Below are 21,236 nucleotides of genomic sequence, written 5' to 3'. Positions count from 1 at the left end.
TCCCTCTTCTCAAAGGATTGGCAAATCTTGTCGATGTTTTAAAACCAGCGTAGTGAATTTACTTCTGTAACAGAAAACCCCAAAATATCAACAGTTTAATACATGTTTTGTTTTGTCTTTTTTCTCACAAAAGATCCATTTTGGCTATTTCTAGTCAGATGAAATGTTAAATTCAAGGCCAAATGTTTTTATTTTTAATGGTTCTGCTGCCTTCTAGGACTAGCTTATCTGACAAGAAAGAAAGTATGGCGAATCACCCAACGTCAACCCTAAAAATAACATATATCAATTTGGCCACATTCTGTTGGCCAGAATTTAGTCCCAAGGCCCCCACTTTAACTGCAAGGGATTCTGGGAAATGTAGAGAAACACACACATATTGGTGAGCACTAACAGTTTGCCACATTCTGAGGTTAAAGAAAACCCTGTAGTCTCCAACCCTTCTACTCTATTCTCAATTCTGCTCACCAAAGGAAAATTCAAGTGTTTTAAATATTTTGTCTATTATCCACTATGTCTAAATATACTTACATTGCGATTTCTTGGTTTTCCAATTTCAGACATTACCCATTGACTTTCTCCTACGGAAGGCAGTGATACAGGTCTTTTATAACAGTACCACCTCCAAGTGTGTGAACATTCCCTCTCTACCTCATACACTCTTCTTGTCCCTTTACCTATCAATATAGTGATATCATAGGCTTTGGCTAAATCAACGTTTAGTGTTATCACTACTGTCTAGGTAAATGTCATTCAACCCCAAGGCACATAGCATATTAAGATCACATTCACTTTTAATACAACCTTTTACTTTCCTTTCTCTTAATAACTGCCATTTTTAACGTATTATTAATCTGTCCTCAAACACTTTGGCAAACTGCTAAAGCATCACAGTGAAATACATCAGATAATCCAGTAGATTTTTTTTTCCTTACAGATACTCTTCCTACAGCATTACAACCTTTAGTTTATTCAGGATTGCTGGTTTCTGCAATGTAATACTGTTCTCCTGTGTGTTAGATCACTTGTTTCCTTTTTCTTTGTTTAATCCCTTTTTAAAAATGAACTACATCCTCTAATGCCTTCGTGAAAAAAGGTAAATAGGAGTGTAGTAGACAGAATAATGACCCCCAAATATGTCTATATCCTAATCTTAAGAACCTATTGATATTTTATCTTATATGGCAAAAGGAACTGCATATGTGATTAAGGAGATGGGGAAAATTACCCTGGATTATCTGGATGGCTGGACATAATCAAAGAGTCCTTATAAGAGGGAGACAAGATGTCAAGAGAGGGGAGAAGATTCTACACTGCTGGCTTTGAAGATAGAGGGAGGAGTTCTGAGCAAAGGATAGCAGGGGACTGTTAGAAGCCCCCTTTCTCACAAAAAGATCTTCTGGGAGAAAAAAAATTATGTGTATTAAACCATCGATATTTTGCGTTTTTTTGTTACGCAAGTAAATTTACTATGCTGGGCAACAAGAGTGAAACTCCGTCACATACACACACACAAAACATGAAAAGAGCATAGCCCTGCAGACCCATTTCAGATTCCTGACCTCTAGACCTGTGAAATAATAAACTGTGATTTTTAAAAAAATTTTTTTATTATACTTTAAGTTCTAGGGTACATGTGCATAACATGCAGGTTTGTTACATATGTATACTTGTGCCATGTTGGTGTGCTGCACCCATCAACTAATCAGCACCCATCAACTCGTCATTTACATCAGGTATAACTCCCAATGCAATCCCTCCCCCCCTCCCCTCCCCATGATAGGCCCCGGTGTATGATGTTACCCTTCCCGAGTCCAAGTGATCTCATTGTTCAGTTCACACCTATGAGTGAGAACATGCGGTGTTTGGTTTTCTGTTCTTGCAATAGTTTGCTTAGAATGATGGTTTCCAGCTGCATCCATGTCCCTACAAAGGACACAAACTCATCCTTTTTTATGGCTGCGTAGTATTCCATGGTGTATATGTGCCACATTTTCTTAAGCCAGTCTGTCACTGATGGACATTTGGGTTGATTCCAAGTCTTTGCTATTGTGAATAGTGCCGCAATAAACATACGTGTGCATGTGTCTTTATAGCAGCATGATTTATAATCCTTTGGGTATATACCCAGTAATGGGATGGCTGGGTCATATGGTACTTCTAGTTCTAGATCCTTGAGGAATCGCCATACTGTTTTCCATAATGGTTGAACTAGTTTACAATCCCACCAACAGTGTAAAAGTGTTCCTGTTTCTCCACATCCTCTCCAGCACCTGTTGTTTCCTGATTTTTTAATCATTGCCATTCTAACTGGTGTGAGATGGTATCTCATTGTGGTTTTGATTTGCATTTCTCTGATGGCCAGTGATGATGAGCATTTTTTCATGTGTCTATTGGCTGTATGAATGTCTTCTTTTGAGAAATGTCTGTTCATATTCTTTGCCCACTTTTTGATGGGATTGTATGTTTTTTTGTTGTAAATTTGTTTGAGTTCTTTGTAGGTTCTGGATATTAGCCCTTTGTCAGATGAGTAGATTGCAAAAATTTTCTCCCATTCTGTAGGTTGCCTGTTCACTCTGATGGTAGTTTCTTTTGCTGTGCAGAAGCTCTTTAGTTTAATGAGATCCCATTTGTCAATTTTGGCTTTTGTTGCCATTGCTTTTGGTGTTTTAGACATGAAGTCCTTGCCCATGCCTATGTCCTGAATGGTATTACCTAGGTTTTCTTCTAGGGTTTTTATGGTATTATGTCTGACATTTAAGTTTCTAATCCATCTTGAATTAATTTTCGTATAAGGAGTAAGGCGAGGATCCAGTTTCAGCTTTCTACTTATGGCTAGCCAATTTTCCCAGCATGATTTATTAAATAGGGAATCCTTTCCCCATATCTTCTTTTTCTCAGGTTTGTCAAAGATCAGCTGGCTGTAGATGTGTGGTATTATTTCTGAGGACTCTGTTCTGTTCCATTGGTCTATATCTCTGTTTTGGTACCAGTACCATGATGTTTTGGTTACTGTAACCTTGTAGTATAGTTTGAAATCAGGTAGCGTGATGCCTCCAGCTTTGTTCTTTTGACTTAGGATTGTCTTGGCAATGCGGGCTCTTTTTTGGTTCCATATGAACTTTAAAGCAGTTTTTTCCAATTCTGTGAAGAAACTCATTGGTAGCTTGATGGGCAGGGCATTGAATCTATAAATTATCTTGGACAGTAAGCACTCCACTCCTCAGCAAATGTACAAGAACAGAAATTATAACAAACTGTCTCTCAGACCACAGTGCAATCAAACTAGAACTCAGGACTAAGAAACTCAATCAAAACCGCTCAACTACATGGAAACTGAATAACCTGCTCCTGAATGACTACTGGGTGCATAACGAAATGAAGGCAGAAATAAAGATGTTCTTTGAAACCAATGAGAACAAAGATACAACATACCAGAATCTTTGGGACACATTTAAAGCAGTGTGTAGAGGGAAATTTATAGCACTAAATGCCCACAAGAGAAAGCTGGAAAGATCTAAAATTGACACTCTAACATCACAATTAAAGGAACTAGAGAAGCAAGAGCAAACACATTCAAAAGCTAGCAGAAGGCAAGAAATAACTAAGATCAGAGCAGAACTGAAGGAGATAGAGACACAAAAAACCCTCCAAAAAATCAGTGAATCCAGGAGTTGGTTTTTTGAAAAGATCAACAAAATTGATAGACCGCTAGCAAGACTAATAGAAAAAGAGAGAAGAATCAAATAGACGCAATAAAAAATGTTAAAGGGGATATCACCACCAACCCCACAGAAATACAAACTACCATCAGAGAATACTATAAACACCTCTATGCAAATAAACTAGAAAATCTAGAAGAAATGGATAATTTCCTGGACACTTACACTCTCCCAAGACTAAACCAGGAAGAAGCTGAATCCTTGAATAGACCAATAGCAGGCCCTGAAATTGAGGCAATAATTAATAGCCTACCAACCAAAAAAAGTCCAGGACCAGATGGATTCACAGCTGAATTCTACCAGAGGTACAAGGAGGAGCTGGTACCATTCCTTCTGAAACTATTCCAATCAATAGAAAAAGAGGGAATCCTCCCTAACTCATTTTATGAGGCCAACATCATCCTGATACCAAAGCCTGGCAGAGACACAACAAAAAAAGAGAATTTTAGACTAATATCCCTGATGAACATCAATGCAAAAATCCTCAATAAAATACTGGCAAACCGGATCCAGCAGCACATCAAAAAGCTTATCCACCATGATCAAGTGGGCTTCATCCCTGGGATGCAAGGCTGGTTCAACATACGCAAATCAATAAACGTAATCCAGCATATAAACAGAACCAAAGACAAAAACCACATGATTATCTCAATAGATGCAGAAAAGCCCTTTGACAAAATTCAACAGCCCTTCATGCTAAAAATTCTCAATAAATTCGGTATTGATGGAACGTATCTCAAAATCATAAGAGCTGTTTATGACAAACCCACAGCCAATATCATACTGAATGGGCAAAAACTGGAAAAATTCCATTTGAAAACTGGCACAAGACAGGGATGCCCTCTCTCACCACTCCTATTCAACATAGTGTTGGAAGTTCTGGCTAGGGCAATCAGGCAAGAGAAAGAAATCAAGGGTATTCAGTTAGGAAAAGAAGAAGTCAAATTGTCCCTGTTTGCAGATGACATGATGGTATATTTAGAAAACCCCATTGTCTCAGCCCAAAATCTCCTTAAGCTGATAAGAAACTTCAGCAAAGTCTCAGGATACAAAATCAATGTGCAAAAATCACAAGCATTCTTATACACCAGTAACAGACAAACAGAGAGTCAAATCATGAATGAACTTCCATTCACAATTGCTTCAAAGAGAATAAAATACCTAGGAATCCAACTTACAGGGGATGTAAAGGACCTCTTCAAGGAGAACTACAAACCACTGCTCAGTGAAATAAAAGAGGACACAAACAAATGGAAGAACATACCATGCTCATGGATAGGAAGAATCAATAAACTGTGATTTTTTAAGGCACTTTGCTGTTTGTTACAGCAGCAATAAGAAACTACTATGAGGAGAATTTTTTTTTTTAGTATCTTGCAAATCTGAAAAATGCCACACAATTGATGCTCTGTCTATATTTAAATTTACAGATTGAAAGTCATTTTCCTGGCATAATCCTCTAACTTACTGTTCTTTTATCCTCTGATTCTTGCTTACTTTAACATTTTTGTTCTAGTTTCTAGAAGATTTCTTCAGCTGTTTTTCACTAGACTGTTGTTGGATAATTTATATCATTATATTTGTACTTTGCATTTTCTCTTCTGTATTCATTTATAACATGAAGTTTTGGTTTCAGGGATGCATTATCTTATTATAGCTCTCTAAGAATCTTAAAGACTTTTTTGAAGTTTCCTTCTGTTCCCCACATTGTCTGTACATGCCTAGATTTTATTTTTAGTCGTTTTTTTTGATTTCTATTTTTTTGTTTTTATGTTTTTTATTTCACAATTATTCCATAAATATCTAATAATCTTTAACTTTCTATCCATTTTGAAATACAGGGATTAAAATGGTGATAGAAAGCCTCATGGTGTCTGAACAGGAATTGTCAAGCATTCAGCTTCATGGTAGAGCAGGGTTTATCATTGGAAGTTTCTCAAACATTTAAAGAAGGAAAGGGACAATAAAGATAAGAATAAATCAATGAAATTAAAAACAAATATGCACTAAAGAAAAGCAACAAGGCCAAAACTAGTTCTTTGCAAAGATTAATAAAATTGATAAGCCTTTAGCTAGACTGACCAAGATAAAGAAAAGTACAAATTTCAGAAATGAAAAATGAAACATCACCACAGACACTACAGATTGTAAAGACAATAAGAGGATATTAAGAATAAATATTTATATCAAAATACCTGACATTTTAATTTTTCTTGAAAGATAATTTACCAAAATTAAGAAGTAATAGAATAGCTGAATGATCCTATATTAATTTTGATAGCTTATGTATTAGTCTGCCTAGGATGCTATAATACAATACCACAGAGTGGATGACTTAACAACTGTAGTTTATTTTCTCACAGTTTTAAAGGCCAAAAGTCCAAGACCAAGGTGCCATCAGTGTTAGTTTCTAGTGAGGCCTCTCTTCGTGGCTCGTAGACTACTGCCTTCTCACCACGTCCTTACAAAGCCTCTTCTCTTATATAGACAGAGCATCAGTTAAGTGTGTGACATTTTTCACATCTGCAAAATACTAAAAAAAAAAAAAAATTCACTCTTTCGCCTCATATTAGTTTCTTATTGCTGCTGTAACAGCAAACAAGCAAAGTGATTTAAAACAACACAAAGTTTATTATTTCACAGTTCTAGATACCTTCACAGATAAAATATTTGCGTGTATATGGAGAGAGAACATGAGCAAGCAAGCTCTCTGGTGTCTGTTCTTATAATGACACCAATCATATTAGAGCCCCCCTCTTTTAGCCTCTTTTAACCTTAATTGTCTCCTCAAAGACTCCATCTCCAAATAAAGTCACATATTGTTAAATGTTAGGGCTTCAACATATGAATTTGGGGTGGGGGCATGATTAGGTCCATTACAGTATCCTTAATTTAAAACTCCCCCATAATTTCAGGTTCAGGTTCAGGGAACATAACTAGCAGTGTCCACCAAACATTTAAGGAAGAAAGGAAGGAATAGTACTGATCTTTCATATTTTTAAATTCTTTCAGATAATAGAAAAAAACAGAGGCATTTCCCAACTCATTTTTTTTGAGACCATAATAGCCTTAATTCCAAATCTTCACATTATAAGATAGAAAAATTCAGACCAATTTTTCTTATAAACAGTATAATAGCTTATATTATTAGCCTTCCCTTGTCCATTTCTTGTTATATGCATGCCCTTTGTCATATGACATAGTAGAACCTCCAGCTTCATGAGCAGAATATGTTTTCCAGCCCCTCGTCCCCTGCTGCTTTCTTGGTGCATTAGTCCATTCTCACATTGCTATAAAGAACTACCGGAGACTGGGTAATTTTAAAGAAAAGAAGTTTAATTGACTCATAGTCCCACAGGCTGTACAGGAAGCATGGATGGGGAGGCCTCAGGAAACTCACAATCATGGCAGAAGGTGAAGGGGAAGCAGACGCGTCCTACATGGCTGGAGCAGGAGGAAAAGGGTGAAGGGGGAGGTGCTACACACTTTTAAACAACCAGATCTCGTGAGAAGTCTATCACAAAACAGCACTGGGGGGATGTTGCAAAATCTTTAGAAACCACCCCCATGATCCAGTCACCTCCCACCAGGCCCCACCTCCAACACTGGGGATTCCAACAGTTCAACGTGAGATTTGAGTGGAGATACAGAGTTAAACTGTATGACTTGGTAAAAGTCAGAAGTGAGGTTTGGAGGTGAGGGGAAAAGGGATTGTTTGGCTGAGTCATTTATTTTTGCATTTGGGTATCTTTCATACCCCAGTTTGGTCGACCAACTCACATTGATGCCTAAGACCCAGCTGATTTCTCTTCATTTCTGCAAAGTTACTGTACCATGGCAGGCCAACGAACATGTCAAAAGAAGAGCAGCAGAGCTGGCCCCAAGGTAAGGAAGCTTCCACAGCTTTATACGTTCACTTACAAAGTTTATATTTCTCTTGGAGTTTTAGGTAATCAGGGCTCCCAGGTAGAGCTGGCTTTGTTAGTGAAACACCAAGGGTTTGGTCTAGGTCTTAATGCTCGCTGCATACATAGCCAATCACTGAGATGAGTATTGCCAAGGAAGAAAGCTTTAATAGGGTGCTGAAGCCAAGGAGATGGGAGATCAGTCTCAAATCCATCTCCCTGACTAACTAAAATTAGAGTTTTTTAGAGCAGGGAAGAAATGTAACCATGTGTGGGAAAACAGAAATTAGGGAGTGGTGGGGAGGAGGAGTTGGTTAACAGGAAACAGGTGGTCAGTTAGGCAATCATGATGGGCGATGGTAAGGAGTCTAGAGGCTAATTGTCAAGATATAGTGATTTGGTACGTTTTAGTTCCTTGACACTATCTGGGAGGCTTGATGGTTAGTTTTCTGGGAAAGGAACTCAGATAAGACCAATGTAACCTTCTTAAGTTTTAAGACTAGGAGGATTAATTTCTATATTTATTTAAAGAAACCATAAACATTAATTCTATAGGACAATTACGCTTGTTTTCAGCTTCATGGGTTTACAATTTCTGCAGTTGCACAGGGCCTTATGCTGAGAAGTACCATGCATTTGGTCTAATGCTCTGATGTTATTATCTTCAAACTCTTAATAATTTTGAACAAGGGACTCTGAATGTTTACAAGTTATTTAACTGGTCCTTCCTCCTGTCATTCACCACTTTTCACTAATCTCATAGAAAAGTATGATTTTTTTTTTTGGTCCAAGTTTGTCTTACTGTTATCATGGAAGTATAGGCGTTTTATATCCTTCTACATCCTACCAAAAGTAGAAATCTATTTAATTTATACTTTACCTTATTTTAATTTTACTCCAAGAGAAACATGGAATTTTTGAAATTAGTTAGAACTTCACTATGCAAGTTTCACTTTCTTAATCCACTTTTCTAATTCCCTTTAATTAAATGTGCATATTACTTGTGGTGCTTTGTACTTGGAGTGGTTTGACAGCCATTATAAGAAAAAAAAGTCAATACTTAAATTGTTTTCATTAAGTTTAATTCTGTACATTTGTAAATGTATTGCAAGTTCCTTTTAGCCAAACTGCTACACCCGCTATCCCTGAAGATATTATATCATGAGTATTTTTCTGTCTGTAAGCTTTTTGTGCACACTGTCTCTCATATCTCTTACTCTTTTCAATCAGACTAGCTCTAGAGTTCCCTGTTTCCCATAACATTTTCTTCACATCTCTATGCATCTTTGCTTCTGTCTTAACATTTGTTTTCCTTTTTTAAATCTTTATTTTTAATTTTTAAGGGTATATTGTAAGTATATATATATTTATGGCATACATGAGATAACTTTTGGTACATACAGTATATAATAATTATATCAGAGTAAGCGGGGTATCCATCATTTCAAGCATTTATCATTTATTTGTGTTGTAGACATTCCAATTATACTCTTTTATTTATTTCAAAAGGTACACTAAATTATTGTTGACTATAGTTAGCCAATTGTTCTATCAAATATTAGATCATATTCATTCTCTCTAGCTCTTTTTATTTGTCTGTTTGTTTTTTAGAGAGAGTCTCGCTGTGTCACCCAGGCTGGAGTATAGTGGCACAATCTTGGCCACTGCAACCTCCGCCTCTGGGGTGCAAGCGATTCTCCCATCTCAGCCTCTCGAGTAGCTAGGACACCTGGCTACTTTTTTTGTGTTTTTAGTAGAGACGGGGGTTTTACCACGTTGGCCAGGCTGGTCTCTGGCACTGTTTACCTCAAGCAATCCACCTGCCTTGGCCTCCCAAAGTTTTGGGATTACAGACGTGAGCCACCATGCCTGGACACTCTGTTTTGTTTTGTTTTGTTTTACTTTTTTTTTCTTTTTTATGGAGATGGGCTCTTGCTGTGTTGCCCAAGCTGGTCTCAAACTCCTGGGCTCAAGCAGTCCTCCTGTCTTGGCCTCCCAAAGTGTGCTGGTATTAGAGGCATGAGCTACTGTGCTTGACCCTAAACTATATTTTTGTACCCATTGACCATACCTACTTTCCCCTCACTTTCCATTCCCTTCCCGGCCTCTGGCAACCATCATTCTACCTCTATCTCCATGAGTTCAATTGTTTAATTTTTTAACCCTCACTGAATACTCATTTTCTATAATGGTTGTCACATACACTGTTTATCATCTTCTTGTATTATCAGTTATATATTTTCTTATACTCATCATATATTTAGATGAATGAAATATCCCCCAACTCAAATATGTAATTATTTTTTAGAAATTATTTTCTAAAACATGAACATGTGATTCTGTAATCTTGACCACTTTATATATTGATATGAAATATGTGTTTTAATAAATAAAAATGTAATACAATCTTTTCAGTGATATCACCATGGATATTAGGGCATTAGACTTCTGAATTCTTCTTATTATTGCCTTCTCACTGGATTTTCATTCTCTAGAAGTATTTTTATTATTTTTCAAGTACCTATACATTTCTGACATTCATCTACTCATTTATGCTTTCATTTATGCACACTGCAAGTACTTATTATGCATTGACTATGAACCAGCCACTGTGTGAAACTGTGATTGCACCATAGTTTCTGTCCTCATAGAGATAATCTGCTGTATGTTACCATGGAGAAAACTTTGGGGGATAAGAAAGGCTTGATGGACAAAGTGACTTTTAATTTGTTATTTGAAGTAAGAGTTAAATAGGCCAAGAAAGGATTGGAAGAAGAGGGTTTGGGAAAGGGAGACTTCTAGGCAGAAGAAAGAATGTAGGCAAAGTCTCTAAGGCACAAAGGAGAAAGATGTGGTCTGGATTAAAATTAGTTTGTCTAATGTTGAATACATTTGAAATCACAAAGAATACTAAAAATGTGACTTTTTTCTATTAGACTGGAACATCCAAACATTTAAATTTATTTTAACTATGTAACTAGTTAACTTTTTAAAATACTTTATCAGCAAGAACATATTATATTTTTGGCTCTGGATTTATTATAGAGACTATCCATGATAGCCCAAAATATCTTGGAACTCTTTTAGGAATCTGAAATGAGGACCTTAAGCAAGATTCATGTGGAGTTTTTCTCTAGGGCTAGTGTATAAGAGGGAAGCCTATTATAAAATTTGGTTTGGAGGCTAAGAATTTAAACATTTATGTGTGTCTCTTTTCAAAGTGGAGGGATGGTACAAAGTGAACATTTTATGATATCTTCCTGCTCTAAAAATGATAACTTAGAGTATTTTTTCATTTGAGTAAATTATTTGTAAATATTATGAATAGTCTAGTGAGTTAATGCCAATAAACAATATTGATATTACTTTATTAGAAAATGCAAGAACCTCCAAAGAGCATTGAAGAATTCTTAAAGTTTCAAAATTGGGTGAGTAGAGCATCTTATTTTCTGTGCCAATATATCATTTTAAAATATCAGTTATGGAGATGTAGAAGGCTTAGAACAAACTTTAAGACTAGAAATTTCTGAAATATGTTTCAATGTGGAAAGTGTGTATATAAATACTTATGTCCTTTGAGTAGGCTGTATGTTGTAGTCTTTCCCTCTTGTCAACATTCTATTCTCTTTTTCACATTAAAAAAATTCTAGCCCTATACAGACATTTCTATATACTTTTGTTAATGTAAGATTTTTGTCTTATGTATTTACACCTTAAAGAATATCCAACAATTATGCTTACTTACCTCATTTATTTATGCACCACACCTGAGACAGGTAATTTGTAGAGGTGTTACATCAATATTCCCTGATTATTGAATCAGAGTGAAAAATTCAAAATGTGTTTTCCTGTTGAAAGTTCAGTTTCCATTGTTATGTTTAATTATTGACTTCGCCTGGAGTTTTGGACTCGCTAAGTCTTCCCTTGGATCCATGCACCTGCAAGTGTGAAGGTCATATTTGTTTTGCATTGAGGAATGTCAAGTAAGGGTCAGAATAAACATGTCAGTATAGAAAACAGAGAAAAGATGGCTTTTTAATGAGGTATGTTTGTATTTTGAGTGGATTGGAATATAAATAATCTACATTTATTTATGCTTAAATATAAATAGTGTTTGCTGTGATTAAACTGCTAACAATGTAGTTTCGGAAATATCTACTTTTAAATATATATTTTCTGTTTTTATATTTGTTTAGATAAGATTTTTTTTGTTTTGTTTTGTTTTTTTGGTTTTTTTGTTTTTACTTTCAATGTTTTGGGAAAGGATTGCGCTTGGATGAAAACATTCCTAGTTACAAAAGTTTACTTCAGTCACATGGTGTAGCTAAGTATGTTGAAATACTTTTAGGACAAACTTTTTGTAACTATTTTTGATTTAAATAATGATGCAAATGTGCTGCAGCCTAATGACAATGTTTCAGGACTTTTTAATGTTTTAAGTTTTAAGTTAAAATTAAGCTAAATTCAGCAAATAATGGAGACTGTATTATTATACATGTTTGAGGACCTATGATTTTAAATAAAAAATTCTAATTATTTGAAGTAGTAAATTCTATGTAATCCCTGTGTTTAAATTGAGAGTGATATCAATCAAATCAAGATAATAGGTTTATGCCAGCTCTTCACTAAATATAGGATAAAACCAAATCAAACCATGTCTTATTAATAGTATGTCAGTAGTATCATCTTTGTATACAAAGGACATATTTATATTTGTATTCAAAGGCTGTATTTATAGCCTTCAATTTTTATCAGATAGCATTTGATAAAACAACATATCCATTTGTATCATTTTGTCATTTATAGGTTTATCTGTAAATCTTTTCTTATTGTCTGAATTTCACAACCAAATACTCACATTCTGTAGTTATTTTTTATGGTTTGAGTATGTTTATACGTTGCCAAACTATTGGATATTTGAAAATATTCAGGAATAAAATCACTAGATGTTTAATTTTTTGTTTGCTATACAAAGTCTTTGTCTAATAGACGATGGTAAAAAAGTAATGACTGCTGGCCGGGCGCGGTGGCTCACGCCTGTAATCCCAGCACTTTGGGAGGCTGAGGCGGGTGGATCATGAGGTCAGGAGATAGAGACCATCCTGGCTAACACGGTGAAACCCCGTCTCTACTAAAAAACACAAAAAAATTAGCCGGGCGTAGTGGCGGGCGCATGTAGTCCCAGTTACTCCGGAGGCTAAGGCGGGAGAATGACGTGAACCTGGGAGGCGGAGCTTCCTGTGAGCCGAAATTGCGCTACTGCACTCCAGCCTGGGTGATAGAGCAAGACTCCGTCTCAAAAAAAAAAAAAAAAAAAAAAAAAGTAGTGACTGCCATGAATTCATTTAAGAAATATTTTTGAACACCTGCTATGTGCCAGGCACATAGATGCTTAAGATACATCAGTGAATAAAAACAAGCAAAGATGCCTGCCCTCATGGAGCTGTTATTCTTTTAGAATTGAAGCATATTATTAATCCAAGCTCTGCTATTAACTAGCATTATAACAGTACTTGCAACCTACATGTTAGCTACTGGTTTCTCTTGTCTTCTACTTAATCTTTTATCATATCATCTAAAGTCTTCTCTTTTTTGCCAGTTCCTACCATTTCTATCTTTTTTGGTAATTTTAATATTTTATATCATCTACTCTCTTTCACCTCTTCCTATCTCCTGTTATACTTCCGTGTTATCTTTTTATCTTCAATTGTTTTTATCCTCTCATTTCTCTGTTGATCATTTCCCACATTCCCTTTACTCCATCACAATTCTGTTTCTAGTTTTATTTTTATAAAAATATTTTTATAGTTTATTTTTATAACTTCTTTTTCCACTATTGTTGTATCAGTGTCAGCTCTCTTACTTATCCTATTCATTCACTCAGTTATTTCTGTTCACTACCCACTATTTGTGCAATATTTTTCTGGACACTGGAGTTACAGCAATGAACAATTACAAAAATTTCTACTCTTATGGAATCTATATTATCTTCCTCCTTTTTGTCTCATTTCTCTTTACTATCACACTTTTAAAAACTCTTTTTGGTTCTTCAAGTACTAAAATATTGATTCCAATTTCTTCCATATTTATTTATTATACTTTTTATTTTTCATGTTATTTATTTCTGACTACCTTTTTTCTGTGTCCATGCAACTTTTATCTGGTAGAACTTTAATTCATCTTCTCTTAGTTCATCAATGTTAATTGTTGTTAACAGGCCTGTTAGATTTGTAATCTGTATCTGGAGAGTACACAGATCCATGCTATGATTTTTCTTAGAGGATCAAAATTATTTTATGATAGAGAAAATAATTATTTCAATCCCATTCTCTTTATTGAGGGAATAGCCTGATTTATTTGCTTATTTGTTTATTCATTTATTTATTCATTAATCCATTTAAATCCTTATATCAAAGCTTAATATAAGGGAAGAAGAGCTAAATAATAGTCACTTTTCCTACTAATTCTAGTCATGCTTCTTATTTCTTACCTTTTGTTTGATACTTCAGCATTGTCTCTTGGGCTTTGGGACATGGGTGAAGATTTAACTATATATTCAATAAAAAAAATTCGTCTCTAAACTCCACGAGAGCCCTTTTGTCTGTCTACTCTCCCTTCTCCATCTCTAGTTTTGTATTAGCATATAATAATTTGTGCTTCTGCCACTGCCATAGTTAATTGCAGTAATTAAAATAAACATAACAAAGACATAGCCAGTTCTTGCTTCACTGACCCTGTTTTAAATAAGATAAATGTTCTTCTTACTTATCAGTAAGGACCACAGTACTATAATGTAGAATTTAACTCCATAGGGAACAATAACTTCTAGTCCAATTCTTTTGTTCCTTTGGGATTTGAATACATTTATTTACTTTTAATTAATATAATCACCATAGACTCTGGATGCTCATACTCTAGTAGTAGTGTTGATTTCCTTTCTGGCAGTATGAGCTGCCTGACATCTCATCTGCCTGTTAGCTGCTAGTTGACTCAGTTTGCCTTTTTAGGTCTGGCCACAAAATTTATTTTTTAGATAACACTCTATTCAAGAGGTATCTTACTGAAGGCAAAATATAAAGGAATAAGGAAGGAAGGTAATAGAGAAATGAAATGGGGAAAATAGATTATGATCTGCTATAAGATATGATCTACTTCAATATAATCATCTGGTATCCATTTAATAATACAGCCACAAAGAATTCATTAAAAGAATTTAAATATCACCTTATTTGTATTAATGGCTTTGGGATACCAGTCAATCCCTTGATTACCTGGGTAATGTAGAGAAGACAGAGTCTCATCAGCCTTGTAGAATTTCTGGAAACTTTATTCAGCTCATAATATTTCAATATCTTGGGAAAAAGGATTGTGATATCTCAAGCCTGACATAAAGAATACATTTTCATAAAGATTTGTACATATTATAACATCTTTTCAAATTCCTTTTAGCCTCTTCCTACTCTCTCAACTCCCCTAACAACAGCAACACATGACTCATAAGGACTATGTTTTCAAAGTATCTGCCATTCTAAATTGACAGTGTTTGTCTTCAGGGATTTTACCCTGTGACCTTTTCTTATTCTTCAAAGTCTTTTAAATTTTTGACACAATTTTCCACATTTCAATGCTAGAAAACTTTCCCAAGTGGCTATGTGTCTTATTTAAGATACACATTTACAGGATTTGAAAGAGGGCACTTACGTATTTATATAACACTCTTTTTTTCAAAATGACAGAGGGACCTTTTTGGAAAAGTTTTCCAGTGTTAAACACTGGGTATTATTTTCATATCTTACTGTTAGCACAGTTAATAAATGAACACGTGTATGATGAGTTTAGGATTGCTTTTAAAGGAAGAGAAAAGGAGATGGCACAGCCCTAGGTGGGCTTGAAATTTCTGATCTGCAGACTTCAGATTTCTTCCTCTTAAGCTGAGTCCCCAGTGTATTTTACCCAAACTCCATTGCAGAGTTTCATCCTACACAAGTCTCCCACCATTCCAAAACGTATTCTCTTATTCATAAGCTTTTAATTATGTTGACTTTCTTTGTTTTGCTATTATTTGATTATATTAAAAGATCTTATACTTAGATTTGCAAATATTAATGTTGTGGTTCCACTTCCCTTCTTCTCTTCATTTCCCTTGTTTCCCTTTGATTCCATCTCCTTCCTTTCCTAAACAATTTAGTATTAAAGCTATTTGGCGGCCACACAAGGCAGGCTTCCGCATTGAGAAAGAAGGGTTTGCTGTGGTGGCCCTGAGCAAGATTTCTGAGTCCAACAATGGTGAGGAGGATGTCCATGTGACACCACAGGTATCAGAATCCAAGGGAATGATGATGATATTCATACATAAAGGGAGAAGAGGAGGGTAGCCTTCACTCTGATGTGGGAGGTCAGAGATCAAATGGGGGTAAGGAGGATGTCCTCGCAGAATTGGCAACCTGACATGGAGTATTAGAGCCCAAGTAGTATGGAAAGGGTATCCATGTAGGGAAGAGTCTGGGAGCAAATATGAGAGATTGGTTACATAAAAGGATTGATCAAATGAGTAAATATATTAAAGATAATGGCAGCTAGGTTTTTAATTGTTAGGGATGGCAATTATAATATGGAAAGAGAGAAAACTAGAATGGTTAGAATTGGAATTAGAGGCATCAGTGTGAACTCATGGCTTTGAATATATAAAAGTAAAAAAAAAAAGAAAAAGAAAAAGACTGAGGAGGAATGACTCCAGGAAGATGGCAAAATAGCCTTTATCCCTTTGCAGAAATATCAATTTGAACAACTATCTTTGCAAGAAAAAGACCTTTATAAGAGCTAAGGAATCCAGCTGAGATATTACTAGCCTTCACTATATGGGAGTCCTAGGCGTAGCACAGAAATAAGAAAAGATACCTTGAAGAGGTTAGGAAGGACATTTTCAAGTTACCAAGCAAGGGCAAAACAGTGTGGAGGGAGATACCTTTCATGTGGGAAAGGGAAAGGAGAGTGAACTGAGCACATAACTTTGCCATGGATCCCAGCTTATGTAAAAAATAAGCCAGGCACCAAAAGGAAACTGTGGCATGACCTCACTTATAAGTGCAATGTATAAAAATGGAACTCATAGGAGCAGAAAGTAGAATGGAGTCTTACTGGGGCTTGTGAAAGAAAAGGAGAAATGGATTAAAGGGTGGGAAGTTTCAGACAGAATAGATAAATTCTGGGGATCAATTGGTCAGCATGATGATCATAGTTAATAATAATGTATTGTGTACTTGAAAATTGCTAAAAGAGTGGATCTTAAATGTTCTCAACACACACGTTAACTGTGCGAGGTGATGGATATGTTAATTACCTTTTTGGCAGTCATTGCACAGTGTATACATTTATTGAAGCTTCACATTGTGCACCATAAATATTTAAAATTTTATGCTTTAATAAAACTAGAAAATAAATGAAAATAAATTAAAATTATCTCTTCTAATCTTCTCCCTTCGCATCCCCACAGATACTATGGAACAGTCATAGACTGAAAGGGACCACAGAGACATGAAGTCAAAACCTAACATTTTTATTCTGAACTAGATTCTTTTGCTATAAAGGGCATAATTGGTTCCACTGAAACTTGAGTAGAGTCTTTGTATTAAATATAAATAATGTATCAGTGCCAATTTCCTGATTTTAATGGTTGCATTTATTATGTAGGAGAATGTTTTTGGTTTTCGGAACTATACACTGAAGTTTTAAAGGATGATGGGCTATCATATAAGCAAATTATTCTGAAATGATTCAGGAAAATAGTTTAAGTAAAGCACTTGTAACTTTTATGATGTTTGTGATTGTTTCAAATTTTTAAAAAGTAATTTAAAAACAATTCTGTGGAATAAAATTTCAATTATAGCTCATTGGTTTTGAACTCTATTATTTAAATTCATTAAAAATGACTTAAGCTGTATTCTCTCTTTCACATTTTTTGCAGGATTATTGGCCAAGGGAAATCCATTTTAGAGATGATGATGAATGGTCATGTACTCTGAAAAAAATAAAAGAAGATAGTTCATTTGTTTCAATTTATACACACCTATGGGAAAATGTTCCTCGAATATTTGAAGCACTTTTGATCATGGAATCAAAATTAAAGGAATATTCACTTATTTTGCAAAACCACACCTCTAAAATATTTAAGTGGAAAAGCATGATTTCTGAGACAAGTGAGCCTTATTTATTTTTATCTTTTATAGAAATGGAGTCTCACTATGTTTCCCAGGCTGATCTCCAAATCTTGGCCTCGAGTGATCCTCCTGAGTCACCCTCCAAAAGTGTTGGAATTACAAGCATAAGCCAGTGCACCTGGCCCGTCCTTATTTTTTGTATTAGTAAAGTAATGGTTGGTCAGTTGTCTGTGTGTGTGTGTGTTTGTGTGTAATCTCATAAATAATGAAATTCCAAGGTATAAAATAAATTTTAAAAATATCTTATTTTAAAACCTCTTCATTTCAAAATGGTTCAATACAGATTTTTTTAGTTGAACATAAATATGTGGTTTCAAAGGAAGCATTACTAAAACAAAGCCTTAAAACAGTTGTTAAACTGTTAAGCTTTTGTTAAAGTGGAGTGGAGGTACAGAGTATTACAAAAACAGGAGAGCAAGATTGCATCAATTAATATTCCTACTGGAAACAAACATATCAGCAAGGGTCAGGATAGAACAGAAATATCTAAAACTGAAAGTAAAAGGGGTGATAGTTAACCTATATGGGCTCGCAGGCTAGTTTGTAGGAGTCGCTGGTATTCACTATGGAATAACTGCATGAATGACAAAGCGTACAGCAAGTAATGATAATTTTTACTTTTCGATATTTGTATAACATTTTTCTTATCTAATTGTATGAGCATTTCCAGAATAGTTTTAAATACTTATTCTTATTCTTGATTTAATGGGCAAATTTGTCATATAGATGTCTTGAAAATGATATTAATTGTACTTATAAAGTATTTTTAGATATCAAATTAGATTCATTATGTTATTTTCGTATTTAATATTCTTTTTTGGACTTAGATTTGTGTAATTCTGAAGATGTGTTTACACTTCAAAATTAACTTTTTAAATTTTTGTATTTAAATTATACATTTTTAAAATTTTATATTTTTAATGTATAAAAGTTATATATAGCTTCTGTGTATGTATATATAAATACACACACATATATATATCTTGTATACACACATACAGACATCCGTGTGTGCGTATAAATTCATCTCGTAATGAAATAAAATATCCACAAGCAAAGTGTGAACATATCCTTTTATATCTTCCTCCTGTTTTCTAGAAAAGGTAATGTTTTATATACGTATTATCCTCAATATGTACATATCAGAACTTGGATTCAAGTCTATCTAGGTTATCTGACTTCAGAGCCCCACCATATTGTCTCACTGGGCCATGCTCCACAGTACTGCACTTTATTGAAATTAAGGTGACCATGAAACAACCGAGTGTAAGTGGCTGAGCTATTTGAAAAATGTGGACTTTTTTAGGAGAGAGGGGTTGACGTAAAACTTTAGACATAGGAGTAAGTGCCACAGACATGTTAGTTGGAACATGGTATTTCAGAAAAATGAAACAAGATATACTTTATATAATAATTCCAATTATTAATTCAGCTAACAGTGTGTATTAACATATGCTTATCAAAATTGCTAATTGATTTCATTGAATAATTTTGTATATAATTTATTTAAAGTATTTAAAATTTTGTTTATTTTTAGAGGAGGTACATATATATAATATACTGTGAATTCTTGTTTTCTTAAAGGTTCTTATAGAAAATTGGAAAGATATGGGGAATTTCTAAAGAAGTACCATAAGAAAAAAAAGATAATGGTAATGTATCTATGTTTTTATCATCTTTGAAAATTGGATTTTCACAGAAAATATAAACACTACATTTCCACAGATGAACACTGATAACATTTTTGTAAATGTCCTTTTAGTCTACTGTTACCAATCTATCATCTATCTCTATGTTTTAAAGATAGCTGTGCTTACCTTCTTTTCATACTCAGTATTATTGAGTATTGGCATCTTCACATAACTACAAGTTATTTGAAGACTTATTTCAAGGTATACTATTCCATTTTTTGGTTATTTAATAATTTATATCATACTTAGTAGTGCAGGTCCCCTATCAGCCCCCTTCTTTTGAAAATTAATTCTTTTTGATGACCTTTAGATTACTTTGCCAATTTTAAAAATCTTTGAGATTTTGATAAAAATGGCAAGTCTTTTGAATTACTTTCAGATACTTAGTCTTTTTAAAAATATGTTCTAAAATTATATAATGTTAGAGCTAGAAAAACTGTGTGTCACCATTGGTCTAGCCATCTCATTTAATGCTTTATTTTTAAAAATTTAACTTTTATTTTCAGTTCAGGGGTACATGTGCAGGTTTGTTATATAAATAAACTTGTGACATGTGGGTTTGTTGTACAGATTATTTTGTCACCCAGGTGTTAAACTTAGTGGCCATTAGTTATTTTTCCTGATTTTCTGCCTCCCCCTGCCATCCACCCTTCAAAGGCCCCAGTGTCTGTTGTTCCCCTCTATGAGTTCATGTGTTCTCATAATTTAGCTCCCACTTATAAGTGAGAGTATGCAGTATTTGTTTTTCTGTTCCTGCATTAGTTTACTAAGGATAATGGCCTCCAGCTGGATCCATATACCTGCAAAGGACATGATCTTGTTGTTTCTTAGGGCTGCATAGTATTCCATGGTGTATATATACCACATTTTCTTTATGCCGTCAACCACTGATGGGCATTTGGGTTGATTCCATGCTTTTGCTATTGTGAATAGTGCTGCAGTGAACATATATTTACATGTGTCTTTATGGTAGAATGATATATATTCCTTTTGAGTTCTTTCAGAAATCATCAAACTGCTTCCCACGGTGGCTGAACTAATATATTCCCACGAGCTGTGTATTATAAGCATTCCCTTTTCTCTACAACCTCGTCAGCTTCTGTTATTTTTTGACTTTTTAATAATAGTTATTCTGATGGGTGCGAGATGGTATCTCATTGTGGTTTTGACTTGCACTTCTCTAATCAGTGATGTTGAGCTTTTTTCATGTTTGTTGGCTGCATATATGTTTTCTTTTGAAAGTTGTTAGTTCCTGCCTTTTGCCCACTTTTTAATGGGGTTATGTGCTTTTTTCTAGTTAAGTTCCATATGAGTTTTGGATATTAGACCTTTGTAAGATGCGTAGTTTGAAAATATTTTCTCCCATTCTGTAGGTTGGTTGTTTACTCTGTTGGTAATTTATTTTGCTATGCAGAAGCTCTTTAGTTCAATTGGATCCTATTTGTCAATTTTTGCTTTTGTTGCAATTGCATTTGGCATCTTTGTCATGAAATCTTTGCCCATACCTACGTCCAGAATGGTATGACCTAGGTTGTCTTCCAGGGTTTTCATAGTTTTGGGTTTTACATTTTGATCTTTAATCTATCTTGAGTTAACTTTTGTATAAGGTGCAAGGAAAGGGTTCAGTTTCAATCTTCTGCATATGGCTAGCCAGTTATCCCAGCACTATTTATTGAATAGAGAGTCCTTTTCCCATTGCTG

At 34.7% G+C, this 21,236-nt stretch overlaps 1 protein-coding gene across 4 annotated transcripts in view; it reads left to right on the top strand.

Annotated features, from left to right (window-relative positions):
- The window catches only part of FAM227B (family with sequence similarity 227 member B), a 284,670-nt gene that overhangs the window by 1,569 nt on the left and 261,865 nt on the right, over nucleotides 1-21,236 (top strand). For all 4 annotated transcript variants that reach the window (XM_073995778.1, XM_073995777.1, XM_065547334.1 and 1 more), the window contains 4 exons: nucleotides 7,485-7,607; nucleotides 11,002-11,055; nucleotides 17,592-17,823; nucleotides 19,429-19,496. In XM_073995778.1, the coding sequence (XP_073851879.1) occupies nucleotides 7,557-7,607; nucleotides 11,002-11,055; nucleotides 17,592-17,823; nucleotides 19,429-19,496 (405 nt within the window). In that variant the 5' untranslated portion in view covers nucleotides 7,485-7,556. The remainder of the gene's footprint in view (nucleotides 1-7,484; nucleotides 7,608-11,001; nucleotides 11,056-17,591; nucleotides 17,824-19,428; nucleotides 19,497-21,236) is intronic.

Source organism: Macaca fascicularis, chromosome 7, assembly GCF_037993035.2.
Source record: "Macaca fascicularis isolate 582-1 chromosome 7, T2T-MFA8v1.1".
NCBI lineage: Eukaryota > Metazoa > Chordata > Mammalia > Primates > Cercopithecidae > Macaca > Macaca fascicularis.
Note: the sequence above shows the minus strand (reverse complement) of the source record. Positions and strands in the feature narration are given on the sequence as shown.